The 18564-nt window shown below is 46.4% G+C and overlaps 1 protein-coding gene across 2 annotated transcripts in view; it reads left to right on the forward strand.

Annotated features, from left to right (window-relative positions):
• SLC16A5 (solute carrier family 16 member 5) overlaps positions 1-18564 on the forward strand; it is a 185173-nt gene that overhangs the window by 97278 nt on the left and 69331 nt on the right. For both annotated transcript variants that reach the window (XM_068262397.1, XM_068262398.1), the window contains exon 3: positions 15913-16056. In XM_068262397.1, the coding sequence (XP_068118498.1) occupies positions 15913-16056 (144 nt within the window). The remainder of the gene's footprint in view (positions 1-15912; positions 16057-18564) is intronic.

An 18564-nucleotide genomic window follows, 5' to 3' on the forward strand; every position in this document is an offset into this window, starting at 1 on the left:
CAGATCATGTAACAGGCAGAGAGATCAGATCACCCCCCTTTTTTCCCCACTAGGGGGATGATGTGCTGGGGGGGTCCGATCTCTCCTGCCTGCATGTGGCTGGCGGGGGGGGGGCACCTCAAAGCCCCCCTCCGCGGCGACATTCACCCCCCTCCCTCTCCTACCTGCTCCCCCCCGGAGATCAGGGCTGCACAGGACGCTATCCGTCCTGTGCAGCCAGTGACAGGACGTCCCCTGTCACATGGCGGCGATCCCCGGCCGCTGATTGGCCGGGGATCGCCGATCTGCCTTACGGCGCTGCTGCGCAGCAGCGCCGTACAATGTAAACAAAGCGGATTATTTCCGCTTGTGTTTACATTTAGCCTGCGAGCCGCCATCGGCGGCCCGCAGGCTATTCACGGAGCCCCCCGCCGTGAATTGACAGGAAGCAGCCGCTCGCACGAGCGGCTGCTTCCTGATTAATCAGCCTGCAGCTGGCGACGCAATACTGCGTCGCTGGTCCTGCAGCTGCCACTTTGCCGACGCGTGGTATGAGTGCGCGGTCGGCAAGTGGTTAATGGAGATCTCTCTGAATTTTGAGGCAAAGACTATGCCACAGTGACCTCTTTTAAAACATATGATTCCCTTACACAAGCTACAGTGGGGTGCAAAAGTTTGGGCAACCTTGTCAATCGGCATGGTTTTCCTGTATAAATCGTTGGTTGTTATGATGTCAGTTAAATATATCATATAGGAGACACACACAGTGATATTTAAGAAGTGAAATAAAGTTTACTAGATTTACAGAATGTGCACAGTAATTATGTATGTATATCCCATATGGAAACAAACATCTAGGAATAAAAAAAGGCATCTATGGATGAATAGAAAGGTTAGAGATAAAATGAAGTGGAAAAATAATGCCTACAAGGTCCTAAAACAGGAGGGGACCGAAGCTGCATTAAAGAATTATAAGGAGTGCAATAAAAGTTGTAAAAAAGAAATTAGGCTGGCAAAGATTGAAGCTGAAAATCAAATTGCTAGGTATATCAAATCATAGTTACATAGTTACATAGTTATTTGGGTTGAAAAAAGACATACATCCATCGAGTTCAACCAAAGTAAAGTAAAAAAGTTGTAAAACTTCTTTGGTTTAGAAAACAAAGAGTTATGGTCAATGGATCATACTCAAAATGGGAGACAGTTAGCAGTGGGTTCCCACAGGGGTCTGCACTGGGTCCAAGTGCTCTTCAATTTATTTATTAATAACCTAGTAGATTCAGTAGTGAGCAATGTTGCTATTTTTGCAGATGATACAAAGTTGTGCAGAATCATCAACTCTCAGGAAGATAGGGGCATATTGCAACAGGATCTGGATAGGATGGCTATATGGGCACATACATGGCAGATGAAATTCAATGTTGAAAAATGTAAAGTCATGCATTTAGGTCGTACCAATGGTTTAGCACCATACAAAATAAATGGGATACAGTTGGGGACATCAAACTTGGAGAAGGACTTAGGAGTACTCATCGACAACAAGTTAAATAATCACACTCAATGCCAAGTCGCTGCAGCTAAAGCTAACAACATTTTGGGATGCATTAAAAGGGAAATAAAAACTCGAGATGCTAGCATAATATTGTCCCTGTTTAACTCTCTAGTAAGGCCACATCTGGAATATGGAATTCAGTTCTGGGCACCACATTACAGGAAAGTTATTGCAGTTTTAGAGCAGGTGCAGAGACGAGCAACAAAATTGATACGTGGGATGGAAGGTCTCACTTACCAAGAAAGGTTAGATAAACTGGGTTTATTTAGTCTAGAGAAAAGACGCCTTAGAGGGGATCTAATTAACATGTATAAATGCATCAGAGGGCAATATAAAAGCTTGGTGGATGAGCTTTTTGTCCCTAGGCCTTCTCAAAGGACTAGAGGACATGATCTGCGCATGGAGGAAAAACGTTTTAGGCATTAATTTAGGAAAGGATTCTTTACAGTAAGAGTGATTAAGCTGTGGAGTGCATTGCCACAGGAAGTAGTTATGGCAAACTCTATGCCTGCATTTAAAGGGGGCTTAGATGCTTTCCTTGCATTGAAAGACATCCATGGCTGCAATTACTAGGTAATGTCCAGTGATGTTGATTCAGGGATTTTATCTGATTGTCATCTGGAGTCGGGAAGGAATTTTTTCCCTTTTGGGGCTAATTGGACCATGCCTTGTAAGGGTTTTTCGCCTTACTATGGATCAACAGGGATATGTGAGGGAGCAGGCTGGTGTTGTTGAACTTGGTTGAACTCTGGTTGAACTTGATGGACATATGTCTTTTTTTTAACCCAAATAACTATGTGATTGTTTTAACAAATTTAGACAGGTGCATAAATTTGGGCACCTCAAAAAAGAAATGAAATCAATATCTAGTAGATCATCCTTTTGCAGAAATTACAGCCTCTAAACGCTTCCTGTAGGCGCCCCAAATGCGGCTATCAGACTGCAGTGGCACTTTGTTTGGCCTGAGGAAGTGGGCTAGATCCCACAAAACGCGTTGTCTGTGCTTATTAATAAATATTTCTGCTCAAAGTGAGTTGTCGTCTATGAGGTAAGCCACCTCAACCTTTTAGTTTTTAGTGTTTTCAACTTTTTTATACATCATTGGGCGCCTCTTCACTCCCTTCTGTGTCCTACTCCCCCCCCCACGTTCCAGTGAGGGGAGTCCCATGCACCATACTTGAGGTGGAATCCACACCACATCATAGTTTTGGAGTGCATGAGGTTCTTTACCAAGAGAGCGACCGCCTCCAGGATCACTGGCTTACCTGAGTGGAGTCAGGTATAAGACACTCCACCTGCTTGAAGTGGTTGGTTGCCCCGTGTGCAACCCACCTTTGTGAGTATTCCCTTTTCAAATTCGTTATTTATCCATCTACCTGTGATATACTGCACAATTTGGGCTCCCATTGTCTTTGTGTTTTTTCCCAGTACCCTATATCTAAACGCTTCCTGTAGGCTCCAATGAGAGTCTGGATTCTGGTTGAAGATATTTTGGACCATTCCTCTTTACAAAACATCTGTAGTTCATTCAGGTTTGATGGCTTCCGAGTATGGACAGCTCGATGATGTTGTAGGTCTTTAGTGCTGGTCTGTGGGTTGACTCTTGACTGTTCTCACCATTCGTCGGTCCTGTCTATTTGAGATTTTTTTTAGTCTGCCATTTCGAGCCTTAACTTGAACTGAGCCTGTGGTCTTCCATTTCCTCAATATGTTCTAAATTGTGGAAACAGACAGCTAAAATCTCTAAGACAGTGTAATAGATAGCGGAGATACCGCTGCAGAGGCAAGCGGCATGGCGGCTATCTCCGCGTATCAGCCGACGGCCTCTGCCGTGCAGTTACATGCTGCTGCTCTGCCTGGTCCTTCTATTGCACATAGAATGAGGGCTACGCGCGTGCGCGCCAGGCGACAGGACCTTTATGCGAATAGAAGGGGAGTCAGCTGATCTGCCAAGTCAGCTGACTCCAACGGTACTTTGGATTGGCTGAGTGATAGGGGCGGCGCTGCGGGGCATCTCTGTATATATAGTACTAGTCTGTCATTTGCCCCGTGTCTGCTGTTATGCTAACGTGTTAGCGCTCAGACCCTAGTCAGATCCCAAAGTGTGCTAGAACCAGCTGGAGCTGGGGATCCACACTTAGCCAGATTCTGTTGATAGCTTAAAGTACTAATTGCATTGTATTATCTGTTATGACCTTCTGCTTCCTTTGACTACTCTCCTGCTTGTTGCCCTTACCTACTCCTCAGTTGAAGCTTAGCTGCAGCACTGTCTGTAACACCTGCTCCTCAGGTGTCCACTAGCTGCAACATAGTCTTTATCGCCTGCTCTTCAGGTGATCATCCTTGCAGCACAGTCAGTGGTCCCTGCTCCTCAGGTGTCCACTGTTTGCAGTACAGTCTGAATCACCTGCTCCTCAGGTGACCATTGGCTGCAGTACTGTCTGAGTCACCCGCTCCTCGGGAGATCTCCTCTTCCTCATTACTGTTGCACCAAACACTATTTCATATTGGTTGTCCTGTGTCTGGCTATACTAGCATTATTGGTGATTCTGCAGATCACCACATAATCAGGTATAGCATCTGTATTATTGGTGATACTGCAGATCACCAATAATCAGAAAATCTGTTCTGCTGACACCAATCGTTACAGAACAGCAGACCAAACATTATGGACGCACTGCGCAGCCAAGTTGAAGTCCTGACCACCTCGGTGAATAATCTCATCGGGGTGATTAATACGCAACAGACTCAGATCACACAACTGTCTGGGACAGTACGGGTACCTCAAACGGCTGTTGATACAGTGTGATCCCCTCCAGTCACGGACCTTCGCATGTCCGTACCCGAGAAGTTTTCTGGGCATAGATCTGATTTTCAGAACTTTAGAAATCGTGTGCTATCTTATTTTGAGTTGAGGCCTAACTTGTCAGGAACAGAGCACCAGAGGGTAACATTTATAAAGACTCTCTTGTCAGGAGATTCACAAACATGGGCATATAGTCTTCATTCAGAGCATGAGGCGTTATCTTTAGTTCAGGAATTTTTTAAGGCCATGACCGTTATATATGATGATCCGGATATTGCAACCACTGCTGAAAGGAAACTAAAGACCCTCAGGCAGGGTCATAATCCGGTGGAGGTTTATGCTGCAGAGTTTAGGAAGTGGGCTGTGTCAGCTAGATGGAGAACATATGCATTGCTAGACTGTTTTCTGTCAGGATTGTCCGATGCAGTCTCTGATTTGATGTTAGGACATCCTGAGCCCAAATCCATAGACGACGCAATTTCGTTGGCAGTACGGGTAGATAGCTGCTTACGCTATCAGAAACAGACCCGTGGCAGAAATGCTGTAAGATCTGTCTCGCCTCTTCTCCACTCTCGTCACCTCCGCACGAGCCAATGCACATCGGACACTCTAGGTTGACGCAAGTGGAAAAGAATCGCAGAAGGTCAGAAAGACTGTCTATACGGTGCTGAGGAGGGTCACATTGTCCAGAATTGCCCTAAGAAGTCGGGAAACGCTGCCGCCTAGGTGTAGTCAGAGGTAATACCCTAGGCGAGCAGTCTTTACCTCTAAACATTAATCGTTTGCTCCTTCCTTGTTCCATTATCTGGGAAGGTCAGACCACACCCACAGAAGCCTTTGTGGACTCCGGCTCTGCAGCCAATTTTATAGACTATGACTTTGTAAAAAAATTGGGGATTCCCTTACTCCCTTTAGACCGGCAGATTTTGGTCACAGCGGTTGATGACTCTCCATTACAGTGTAGACAGCCTCTTTCCCAGACCCCCTTATTATTGTGTAATATAGGGGTGTTACATAAAGAGAAATTACAGTTCTTTGTCTTGCAAATGGCAACCTCTACTATTATTCTTGGTATGCCTTGGTTGCAACTCCACAGATTGACTGGGCTTCAGGTCAGCTACAGAGCTGGTTAACCCATTGTCATCATCATTGTTTGGAGAGAGTTGCTGTTTGCGCCACCAAGATACAGGTCAAAGAGGTGCCAGTGCAGTACGCAGAATTCGCTGACCTGTTCTGTCCAAAGTCTGCAGATAAACTCCCACCCCAGCGGAGTTTCGATTGTCCCATAGAATTAAGATCTGGTTGTATGCCCTCTAGAGGTCATCTTTATAATCTGTCAGGGCCCGAAAAACTGGCGATGCAGGAATACATTCAAGAAAACTTGGCCAAGGGCTTCATCCGTCCTTCCCGGTCACCAGCTGGGGCTGGCTTCTTTTTTTGTACAGAAAAAGGACGGTGGGATAAAACCTTGTATTGACTATCAAGGTTTAAATAAGATCACTGTAAAAAATCGCTATCCGTTGCCTCTGATTGACGATTTGTTTGCTCAGGTGACCAATGCCAGTATCTTCTCCAAATTAGACCTGCGAGGGGCATACAACCTGGTACGCATTAGGGACGGTGACGAATGGAGGACGGCGTTCAACACGCCTGACGGGCAATACGAGTATCTGGTTATGCCCTTCGGGTTGTGTAATGCCCCTGCCGTCTTCCAGGAGTTAATCAATGAGGTTTTCAGGGAGGTGCTGGGAAAATTTGTGCTAGTGTATCTAGACGACATACTGATTTTCTCTCCTAATATAACAGAACATCGTAAGCACGTCAAGTTTGTTTTAAGAAAATTAAGACAGAATTCGCAGTACGCAAAGCTAGAAAAGTGCCTCTTCGAGGTCACTACAGTTCCTTTTTTGGGATATATTATCTCTACTTCTGGTCTCTCCATGGATCCAGAAAAAGTCTCTGCTGTTTTAGAGTGGCCCCAACCTGTAGGATTGAAGGCACTCCAAAGATTTCTTGGCTTCGCCAATTACTACAGAAAATTTATCAAGGGGTTCTCCTTTTTTGTGTCACCCCTCACCAATCTTACTAGAAAGGGGGCTGACACCTACCACTGGTCGTCAGAGACACAGTCCGCCTTTGCCACATTGAAAAAATTGTTCTGTTTTGCTCCCATTCTGAGACATGTGGATGTCACCTTCCCCTTCATTGTTGAGGTCGATGCATCAGACATTGGGGTTGGGGCTGTACTGTCTCAGCGCTCCGGTCTGCAAGGCAAACTACACCCATGCGCCTTCTTTTCTCGTAGGTTCTCTCCTGCCGAGAGGAACTACGATATTGGCAATCGAGAGCTCTTGGCCATTAAGTTAGCCTTTGAAGAATGGCGCCATTGGCTAGAAGGGGCAGAACATACCATCACAGTCTATACAGATCATAAAAACTTGGAGTACATAGAAGGGGCCAAAAGACTTAGTCTCCACCAGGCCCGCTGGTCCCTATTCTTTTCAAGGTTCAGATCTATCATAACGTATACACCAGGTAGTAAGAACGTCAAAGCAGACGCTCTATCTAGGTGTTTCGAGCCAGAGACAGTTCAGCCTTCAACCCCTGAGACCATCCTAACTCAAAAAAGTGGTGCTGGCAGCTACTGAAACCTGGGATTACTGGACGGCTACTCTGGGGCCTTACCAACAGGACATTCCAGAAGGAAAGCCTGAGGGGGTTATGTTTGTACCACTTCCTTTTCGCCTACAACTCTTACAATTATACTATTCCCATAAGAATGCTGGGCATCCCGGGGCTGCCCGAATTCAGGATCTATTGGCCAGATGTGTATGGTGGCCTTCGCTGGCACTTGATTGTAAAGAGTTTGTGAGAGAGTGCTCAGTTTGCGCTAGAAGTAAGCCCTCTCGCCAGGCACCAGTGGGTACATTACAACCCCTACCAGTGCCAAATGAACCCTGGACTCATTTGTCTATGGACTTTGTAGGAGAACTCCCCAGGTCTGAGGGCAAGACAGTCATTTGGGTGGTAGTTGATAGGTTCAGTAAGATGGCTAATTTCGTCCCTCTGAAAGGACTCCCCTCGGCCCAGGAATTAGCTGATCTCTTCATTCAGCACGTTTTCCGGCTGCATGGCATTCCGGAGAATGTGGTGTCAGATAGGGGAGTCCAGTTTGTGTCAAAATTCTGGAGAGCCTTTTGCCATCAGTTAGGTATGGACCTTTCGTTTTCATCAGGCTACCACCCACAGTCCAATGGTCAGACCGAAAGAGTTAACCAGTCCCTTGAACAATTCCTCAGGTGTTATGTGGCAGATGCACAGTCAGATTGGGTAAAGTTCCTGCCATTCGCGGAATTTGCGCATAATAATTTGAAGAGTGCCTCTTCAGGATTTTCCCCTTTTCAGGTAGTATCGGGAAAATCTCCCAAGTTTTCTCCATTACCTGTGGCATCTACTCCGTTCCCGGCCCTGGAGGATTGGCAAAGGGCGTTAAAGGAGATTTGGGTGTTAGTTAAGAGGAATTTGGGAAAGGCTTTCCAGACTCAGAAGAAACAGGCGGATAAGAGACGGTCTGTAGAGTGGAAGTTTTCCCCAGGGGACATGGTGTGGGTATCTACTCGGCATTTGGCATGGAAACAACCGTCACCTAAGTTAGGACCTAGATTTGTAGGCCCATACCCGGTGTCCAAAAGATTAATGATCTCCCAGCCAGCATGAGAGGTGTGAGATCATTCCATGTTTCTCTGTTGAAGCCTGCGGTGCACATGGATTCCTCTCCCCCCCTCCCCTGTGATGGTTGACGACCAAACTGAGTATGAGATCGAGAAGATATTGGATTCCCGATTGGTGCAGAATTCTGTACAATATCTGGTACACTAGAAGGGGTATGGTCTGGAGGAGAGAACTTGGGTGCCGGATTGTCGCATGCATGCTGAGGATTTTAAGAAAGAGTTTCATGAGTTACACCCTGAGAAGCCGGGTAGGAAGTGTCCGGGGTCCACTCCTCAGGGGGGGGGGGGGGGGGAGGGGGGGTTGTAATAGGTAGTGGAGATACCGCCGCAGAGGCAAGCGGCATGGCGGCTATCTCTGCGTATCAGCCGGCGGCCTCTGCTGCGCAGTTACATGCTGCTGCTCTGCCTGGTCCTTCTATTGCACATAGATTGAGGGCTACAGGCGCGCGCCAGGCGACAGGACCTTTATGCGAATAGAAGGGGAGTCAGCTGATCTGCCAAGTCAGCTGACTCCAACGGTACTTTCAGATTGGCTGAGTGATGGGTACGGCGCTGCGGGGCATCTCTGTATATATAGTACTAGTCTGTCAGTTGCCCCGTGTCTGCTGTTGCGAATGCTAACGTGTTAGCGCTCAGACCCTAGTCAGATCCCAAAATGTGCTAGAACCAGCTGGAGCTGGAGATCCACACTAAGCCAGATTCTGTTGATAGCTTAAAGTACTAATTGCATTGTATTATCTGTTATGACCTTCTGCTTCCTTTGACTACTCTCCTGCTTGTTGATTCTGTACCTCTGCCCATCTGATTCCTGTTGCCGACTCTGCCTGAACTTAACACTGAATCAGCCTTCTGTCTTTGTACTTTATCTGTCCGTACGTTGCCTACTCTGCTTGTCTGACCTTTCTGTTCTCACCAGTGGGCCTAGCCACTGGTGAGGGATCTGTAGTAGCCTTCACCTACTCCTCAGGTGAAGCTCAGCTGCAGCACTGTCTGTAACACCTGCTCCTCAGGTGTCCACTAGCTGCAGTATAGTCTTTATCACCTGCTCCTCAGGTGATCATCCTTGCAGCACAGTCAGTGGTCCCTGCTCTTTAGGTGTCCACTGGTTGCAGTACAGTCTGAATCACCTGCTCCTCAGGTGACCATTGGCTGCAGTACTGTCTGAGTCACCCGCTCCTCGGGAGATCTCCTCTTCCTCATTACTGTTGCACCAAACACTATCTCACATTGGTTGTCCTGTGTCTGGCTATACTAGCATTATTGGTGATTCTGCAGATCACCACATAATCAGGTATAGCATCTGTATTATTGGTGATACTGCAGATCACCAATAATCAGAAAATCTGTTTTGCTGACACCAATCGTTACAGACAGCTTTCTGTATCCTTCCCGTAAACCAAGATGGGGAACAATCTCTGTCTTCAAGTCATTTAAGAGTTGTTTTGAGACCCCCATGTTGCTACTCTTCAGAGAAAATTAAAAGAGGAGGGAAACTTACAATTGAACCCCTTAAATACTCTTTCTCATAACTGTATTCACCTGTGTATGTAGGTCTGGGGTCACTTAGCTTACCAAGCCAATTTGAGTTCCAATAATTAGTTCTACAGATTTTGGAATCAATAAAATGACCAAATTTATGCACCTGACTAATTTTATTTAAACAATTATTGCGCACTTTCTGTAAATCCAACTTCATTTCACTTCTCAAATATCACTGTGTGTCTCCTATATTATATATTTAACTGACATTTTTTATCGTAGCAGCCAACGATTTATACAGGAAAATCATGCTGATTAACAAGGTTCCCCAAACTTTCCTACCCCACTGTATACAAAACCACGAGGGAATCTATGGAAAAAATGGGCAGCTGATCTTAAAAATATTATGCTAACAGAGGATACTTGGGCAAGAGCAATTCAATCTATTTGGCTAGTACCAAACCTTGATCTACATCTACTAGTACTAGTACTCAATGCCAACCATCACATTTTCCAATAACAAACTGCGCTGCCGATGCATTCTCGATGTTGGACACCCTCTACATATCTGGCAGACTTTTCTCAACTTAACCTTCTTTTGGGGAAACATAAAACCAGTATTGTTCTGACAGAGGAAGGATTCTTAGAGGCGATGTGCCTGGATATATGTTTTTTTCTTGTTACTGACCCTCTGTGGTCAAGGTTTTATTTCAGTGCACTCCCTCCTTCCCCTGTTTGTGTTTGTCAGCATGCACACAGCTTATGCTGGTGTATGTGCATGGTGTGCATGGGTACGTTACGTTAGCTCCCTTGTGCGATTGGTATAATGCGCTATCTGTCCCATGAGAGGAACACAGGATGTGTGCTCCTAATCCATTGATAGGTTTGATGCAATGAATGTGTTTGCATGTCTGCACTATGCATGTGACAGGGCCAGAGTTAGGACACCTATGTTTACCTGGGTACTTCTGCGCAGTATAGGTGACTAAGCATAAGAATGCATTCTTCTGTGAACTAAAAGCCCGGCTTTTAACTTAGCTGTAGGGATAACAGTTGTGCCTGGATGAGTGAATCTGTGAATGCATTTGTTTGAACATTTGCATGCAAGAGTGCGAAGGGTTAATAGATTTTTGCTGTTTTCTAGCCACACCCCCTTCAGCACCTCCCTTTCCTTAATAATTTATTTAATGTCCTAACTAGAGGCGATGTGCCTGGAAATATGTATTTTTTAGAGGAAGGATTCTATCTCAAGCTTAGACAACTTTATGAGCTTTTTCGTGGTCAACTACACAGCTACTACTAGACACTGAAACACAGCACTTGCCCCATACACTTTAGCTTATCCACTAAAAGATGAGAGTTAGCAGAAACTTACAAAACCTGACACAATCAACAGAATGTCACAATCATCCCCTTCCCATCACTAGAAAAAAAGCCTGTTGGTAACATGGAAAAATAAACTCATATTTACAAAACATCATGTCCACACACAAAGGGCCATATCCTATTCAAGGTGATAAGTAGCTTGCAGATGCGAGCTACTTATCACCTTGCCATCGCGCGAGGATTACCGGCAAATCCTATTGCCCATATCCTTCGCGCGATGGCCGATCGTTAGGGAGCATTACTCAGGCGAAAGCCTGAGCGATGCTCCCTTTTACCGAGCGATGGGGAGTGAGGTTTACGCTGTGGTGCTGTCCATCAGCACCACGGCCTCACTCCCCACACATGCGCACTCGCCCGCCGCCATCTTCCGCCGCTGCATCTGGGGGTCTCCTTTAATAAGGAGACCCCCAGAGCTCCCCGTCGGGTCGCCGCACAGTTTAGAAGCCCCCGCGCAGCTCTGCACCGGCACCCCTGCTGGCATACATACCGCCGCAGATCACCCGCCGCCTCTCGCCGCAAAATCCGTCACGTAATTACAGTGTATCTAACACTGTAATTACTGTCGGCATAGAAGGAGCCCGGGCAAAGCATCTTTGAATCTGCAGCCTGGGCTCCCCATAGGTCCGCTGTCTGAGCCATTTTATTGGTTTAGACAGCGGACCAATGGGGAGCCCAGGCTGCAGATTCAAAGATGCTTTGCCTGGGCTCCTTCTATGCCGACAGTAATTACAGTGTTAGATACACTGTAATTACGCGACGGATTTTGCGGCGAGAGGCGGCGGGTGATCTGCGGCGGCAGGGCCGGCCCTAGACTTTTTGCCGCCTGAGGCAAAATTAGAAAAAAAAATCGCTCCCCTCCCCCGTGGGTGGGGGGGGGGTGCCGCCGAGCTGGAGGGGTAGCTAGCAGAAAGGGGGTATTGGGCCTAGCGGCGGGGAGGGGGGTCGGACCCCCCCCCTCCCTCGCCTGGGTCCCCCGATCTGCGCTCCTCCTCCAGCGTAAAGTACCAGCCAGCCTGCATATGAGAAGAGGCAACGGGCGGGGGAATCACTCACCTTCCGCGTTTCATCATGCGCTCCACCGACGTCACTTCCTGCAAGGCCGTCCACTTACAATACAGTGGGCGGCGTTGCCGGAAGTGACGTCAGTGGAGCACGCGATGGAACGCGGAAGGTGAGTGATTCCCCCGCCCGTTGCCTCTTCTCATATGCAGGCTGGCTGGTACTTTACGCTGGAGGAGGAGCGCAGATCGGGGGACCCAGGCGAGGGAGGGGGGGGTCCGACCCCCCTCCCCGCCGCTAGGCCCAATACCCCCTTTCTGCCCGCTACCCCTCCAGCTCGGCGGGCGGCCCCAGCGTCCATGGACGGGCGGGTGCCGCCCCCCCAGATCTGCCGCCTGAGGCAAATGTTTCACCCCGCCTCATGAGCGGGCCGGCCCTGTGCGGCGGTATGTATGCCAGCACCAGCAGGGGTGCCGGTGCAGAGCTGCGCGGGGGCTTCTAAACTGTGCGGCGACCCGACGGGGAGCTCTGGGGGTCTCCTTATTAAAGGAGACCCCCAGATGCAGCGGCGACGACGTGCGTTAGCTAGTTTAGACCTGCTTTTTGCAGGTCTAAGCTAACGCTCATGTTCCCGGAGACATGATAAGGGTAATTGGATTCGGTGTTAAGAACTCGCTGGGCGATTATATCGCCCAAGCGAGTTCTTTTCCGCCTGGGGGGGTCTAAAGTTTTATTAGATTAGGAGATGCCCCCATCGCCTAAGTTAAGAACTCGCCAGTGCTTAGCGCTGGCGAGTTCAGCAATAGAATATGGCCCAAAGCCTTTTAAAATATAAACACGACAAAAAAAAACACACAAAGCTTTATTTAACAAAAAACTGCTAGAAATATGTTGGCGCTTTATAAAAGAATAATAATAATAATCTAATCATCAACACAATACACAATATACACATACTGTCCATGATAACCTAGAGACCCATATGACTTACATCACTATAGAGTGTAATGAAACACACTACACTGCAAGTAGCCAATAAAAAAAAATAGATACTAACCTGCTATTATTGTTGGTAGAACCAGAGAAGCAGTAGCACACTCCATACATAACAATTGATATGGAGCACCAAAACCTTCCAAGGACAGCTGCAGTGTCAGAGAGGTGTAGGCTGAGAAGGAGAGCAGTCTATTAACCACCCTGGCGTTCTGATTAAATCGCCAGGGTGGCTGCGGGAGGGTTTTTTTTAAATAAAAAAAAAACTATTTCATGCAGCCAACTGAAAGTTGGCTGCATGAAAGCCCACTAGAGGGCGCTCCGGAGGCGATCTTCCGATCGCCTCCGGCGGCAAGAAATAACACGGAAGGCCGCAATGAGCGGCCCTCCGTGTTTCGCTTCCCTCGTCGCCATGGCGACGAGCGGAGTGACGTCATGGACGTCAGCCGACGTCCTGACGTCAGCCGCCTCCGATCCAGCCCTTAGCGCTGGCCGGAACTGTTTGTTCCGGCTACGCTGGGCTCGGGCGGCTGGGGGGACCCTCTTTCGCCGCTGCACGCGGCGGATCGCCGCGCTGCAGCGGCGATCAGGCAGCACACGCGGCTGGCAAAGTGCCGGCTGCGTGTGCTGCTTTTTATTTGGTGGAAATCGGCCCAGCAGGGCCTGAGCGGCAGCCTCTGGCGGTGTTGGACGAGCTGAGCTCGTCCAGACCGCTCAGCAGGTTAATGGTTAGAACTAATCAGAGAACACATAGAGGTGATCATTACAAGCTTAGCACCAATAAAGAGCTAATAAAGCTGCTACTGGGCCCCTCTTGTCCAGGGGCCCTGGTGCAGTCGCTACCTCTGCATCCCCTATTGCTACGCCACTGCAGAGAAGTATGCATGTCATTTATTTTATGCTTCCATGCTTGTGTGTGTTAGTGAGACCCACTGCATCCAACTAACTATACGCAACTATCGCGGCATCCCTCCATACCTTCTGATCGCCGCCGGCGCGCTTGCCCATAAGGAAATCCCGTTCCTTGAGGGCTTCTCCCGTCGCCATGGCGACGAACGGAGGTACGTAATCGATGTGATTGACGTCGTGACATCACAGGGAGTCCCGATCCACCCCATAGTGCAGCCTAGCGGGGATTGGCCAGGCTGTGCAAGAGGTATGCGGGGGCCCTGTATCGCGGCGGGTAGCGACAGATCGTCAGCGAGCGGCGGCGATTGAACCAAACACGCAGCTAGCAAAGTTCTAGCTGCGTGTTTGAAAGAAAAATTATGCAAATCGGCCCAGCAGGGCCTGAGAACTCCTCCGCGGTGGCTTACCCCGTGTCCAGCACGGGGTTACCGCTAAGGAGGTTAAAATACAGTGGGATGCGAAAGTTTGGGCAACCTTGTTAATGATTTTCCTGTATAAATCATTGGTTGTTACGATAAAAAATGACAGTTAAATATATCATGTAGGAGACACACACAGTCATATTTAAGTAAAAAAAAATAAAAATCCGCATCCACTTACCTGGGGCTTCTTCCAGCCCGTGGCAGGCAGGAGGTGCCCTCGGCGCCGCTCCGCAGGCTCCCGGTGGTCTCCGGTGGCGCGCCCGACCTGGCCAGGCCGGCAGCCAGGTCGGGCTTCTTCTGCGTTCCAAAATGCGCCTCACGGCTGCGCGCTGACGTCATCGGACGTCCTCCGGGTTTTACTGCGCAGGCTCAGTAGTTCTGTGGCCGGGCTAAAATGACTGAGTTGCTGTAAATCAGATTTCTACAGAATTCCTATTTCCGTTTTCTGATTTCGGAAATTGCCGATTTCCAGTCAGAAATGCGGAAATTTAAATTCTGTGGAATCCGAATGAGCATCCCTAGTCGAACACAGTGAATCCCGCGCAGGAGACTTGGGCGCACAGGGAGCAACTTTGGCGCCATCAGAAGACTGAGCTGAAGTTACTTTTAAAACACAATAATTCGGCTTCCAGCAATTGCTGGAAGCCGAAATATTTCATTCCCCACCATCCATGACGTCCTGGAGGGGGAATAGTATTTAACACGGCCGGGACTTGTGCAGCAGCAGGATCAGCCATATACCGGCTGTATCCTGCGCCCAAGTCTCCCGTGCCGATTCCTCTGAAATGCTCCCTAGTAACTGCACAGCTTGTGCAAATGGCGGGTAATAATATAGAAGAGATACTTATAAGTGTTGCAAAGTGCGTCTCAAGCCAGAGAAGTAAATACACCAGGCAGCTAACTAGCTTCGTGATAATTCAACCGCTTTATCAAAAGCCTAAATTCCCTTCTTTTAGGAACCACTAGGATACTCAATAGCTCTAATAGTCATAGTGTGTCATTATTATTGCATACAAAAAATTGCATGCAAGCTGAGGAGTGTATCATTGACTTTTATTTGTTTTTATTATTGTGATGTTTATGATATACAGTATGTTTAATAAAATTACCATTTGTACAGACAGTGGTGCTATATTGTCAGCCTAATTTTCTTGAAGCTTTTTTTCTTGGCATATATGATGGAGGCTATTGCACACTGCATGGTTATTCGTGCAGATCTATTTACTTTTTGTTTTGTTTTTTTACACACATTAAACAACCCTGCACTGTACACTTTCCCACACCCTGTACTATCCTCCAACTTTAACCATGCCCATCAGACATCAACCTGCTAGCAGCTCTTGCTACAGTCTGTTTTCCTTGGACTTTCACCGTGCCCAACTGGCACAAATCTACTAGTACAAATAAAAAATGATCAATGTTATTTTGGATAAACAAAGTATATTTAACACATGCTTAATTGTCAAAAATTTACTTTTAAATAATATTTGTAAAAGGCACAGAAAAATATGCAGTAGCGTGATTTTGACAAAAAATTGCTTTTTCATTCTTTTTAATTTTTTTTTCAAAATTCATAATCAGTATTACACTTTTACCATTTCCAAAGGTAGTTAATTTGGAATGGCTGATTTGTTAACTGTTTTTTTCTGCCCACAGGTCCATTATGCAGTATTATGGTAGAAAAGTTTGGCTGCAGAGTTACAGTCATGGTTGGCGGGTTTCTTTGCGGAATTGGATTGGTGTCCAGCTCTTTCTCTCAGAGCATAGTGCACTTGTACCTAAGTGCAGGATTTGTTGGAGGTAAGCTGCCACTTAATCTTCTATTTTTCTTGCTCAAATTAAACGTTGAAAAACCTGAATGTAAAACCATACAGAAATGGTGAATTTTGAAAAACAAACAAACAAAACTACCTTTCTTTTAGCAGATTTGACTGACAATGGTTAAAATATTCCTATGAACTTAAATTATTCCTATGAACTTAATGTTTCAACAGTTTTGCCCAGCGCACACACTAATAATAGCGCAAGTTAATTTGGGCGCTGCTATGACTGCAATGTATTTTCTCCACTACATCAATTCTCATAGCGCTGACTGCAAAAATTGGGCGCATTTCATGTCTATGGCCACATTCCGTGGCTATTACCAATACCCAGTGGCTATTATTTCCTCCTTTTCAGCGCGCTTCCCTGGCTGCTATTACCTAGCAACTATTGTTCTTCACTTTCTCCGCTACATCAAGTGACGGCTATGGCAACATTTTGCGCTATCCTAGCAACAATTATTTATTCACTTTTTACGCGGCTATTACCAATACTCGGGGGCTATCATTTTCTTTCTTTTGGTGTGCTTCCCTGCTATTACTTGGCAGATATTATTTCTTCACTTTCTTCGCTACATCAATTGACGTCTATGGCCACATTTTGCGTTATCCTGGTGGAAATTATTTCTTCACTTCCTGTGCGGCTGTATATACTTGGCCACAACCAAATTAACTTTACAGCATTTTTGCGTTAAGTGTAACATTCATATTGGGAATGCTGTAGATGTGATATACTTGGACTTTGCAAAGGCCTTTGACACCGTTCCCCTCAAAAGTCTGGTGCAAAAGATGAGGATGCAAGGACTGGGGAAGAGTCTGTGTGCATGGATAGGGAACTGGCTAATGAACAGAAAACAAAGAGTTGTGGTCAATGGATCGTACTCAAAATGGGAGACTGTTAGCAGTGGGGTCCCACATGGGTCTGTACTGGGTCCAGTGCTCTTCAATTATTTATTAATGACCTAGTATTTGCAGTAGAAAGCAATGTTGCTATTTTTGCAGATGATACAAAATTGTGCAGAATCATCAACTCTCAGGAAGATAGTAACATATTGCAACAGGATCTGGATAGGATGGCTATATGGGCACATAAATGGCAGATGAAATTCAATGTTAAAAAATGTAAAGTCATGCATTTGGTCGTACTAATGGTCTAGCATCACACAAAATAAATGGGATACAGTTGGGGGCAACAAACTTGGAGAAAGAGTTAGGAGTACTTATCGACAACAAGTTAAATAATCGTATTCAATGCCAAGCTGCTGCAGCTAAAGCTAATAACATTTTGGGATGCATTAAAAGGGAAATAAAAACTCGAGATGCTAACATAATATTGCCCCTGTTTAACTCTCTAGTAAGGCCACATCTGGAATATGGAATTCAGTTCTGGGCACCACATTACAGGAAAGTTATTGCAATTTTAGAGCAGGGACAAACAACAAAATTGATACGAGGGATGGAAGGTCTCACTTACCTAGAAAGGTTACATAAACTGGGTTTATTTAGTCGAGGGAAAAGACGCCTTAGAGGGGATCTAATTAACATGTATAAATACATCAGAGGACAATATAAAAGCTTGGCGGATGAGCTTTTTGTCCCTAGGCCTTCTCAAAGGACTAGAGGACATGATCTGAGCATGAAGGAAAAAACGTTTTAGCCATTGATTTAGGAAAGAGTTCTTTACAGTAAGAGTGATTAAGATGTGGAATGCATTGCCAAAGGAAGTAGTTATGGCATATTCTATACATGCATTTAAAGGGGGCTTAGATGCTTCCCTTGCATTGAAAGACATCCATGGCTACAATTACTAGGTGATGTCCAGTGATGTTGATCCAGGGATTTTATCTGATTGCCATCTGGAGTCGGGAAGGAATTTTTTTCCCTGTTGGGGCTAATTGGACCATGCCTTGTAAGGGTTTTTCGCCTTCCTCTGGATCAACAGGGATATGTGAGGGAGCAGGCTGGTGTTGTACTTTGTTCTGTGGTTGAACTCGATGGACGTATGTCTTTTTTCAACCCAAATAACTATGTAACTCTGTAACCACTGTCAGCAGGTGAATCGATAAGACGTCTACTTATTGATAAGAGCAGGAATTGATTGTCTGTGCTTCTGAGCTGACAAAATCTAGTTAACTGAGGGTCTTAACAGACCAGCCCTATGGGTACACAGTACAGATAAATATCTTAAAATCACTTAAAAATGTTAAAATAAGAAGTAGTCCAAGTGTGGATTCTTCTATATATAGTTTGTTGTCTGCGAGGTACACAGAATGCCAATTCACACCGTGTAAGGGGGTCTTTGCTGATCCCCCACCTCTCCTATAGAAATTGCGGAGTGAGGTGTAGCTATCCCCCACATGGTGGGTATGCACACCGTGACCACTAACAATAGCTGAAACAATGGTAGAACTGTGTAGCTACAAATAACCGTGCTTCTAGCAATGCTATTGATAGATAGTGGACGCAGACACAAGAGGAGAGGGGTGGC

The sequence above is a fragment of the Hyperolius riggenbachi genome, chromosome 12, assembly GCF_040937935.1.
Source record: "Hyperolius riggenbachi isolate aHypRig1 chromosome 12, aHypRig1.pri, whole genome shotgun sequence".
Taxonomy (NCBI): Eukaryota; Metazoa; Chordata; class Amphibia; order Anura; family Hyperoliidae; genus Hyperolius; species Hyperolius riggenbachi.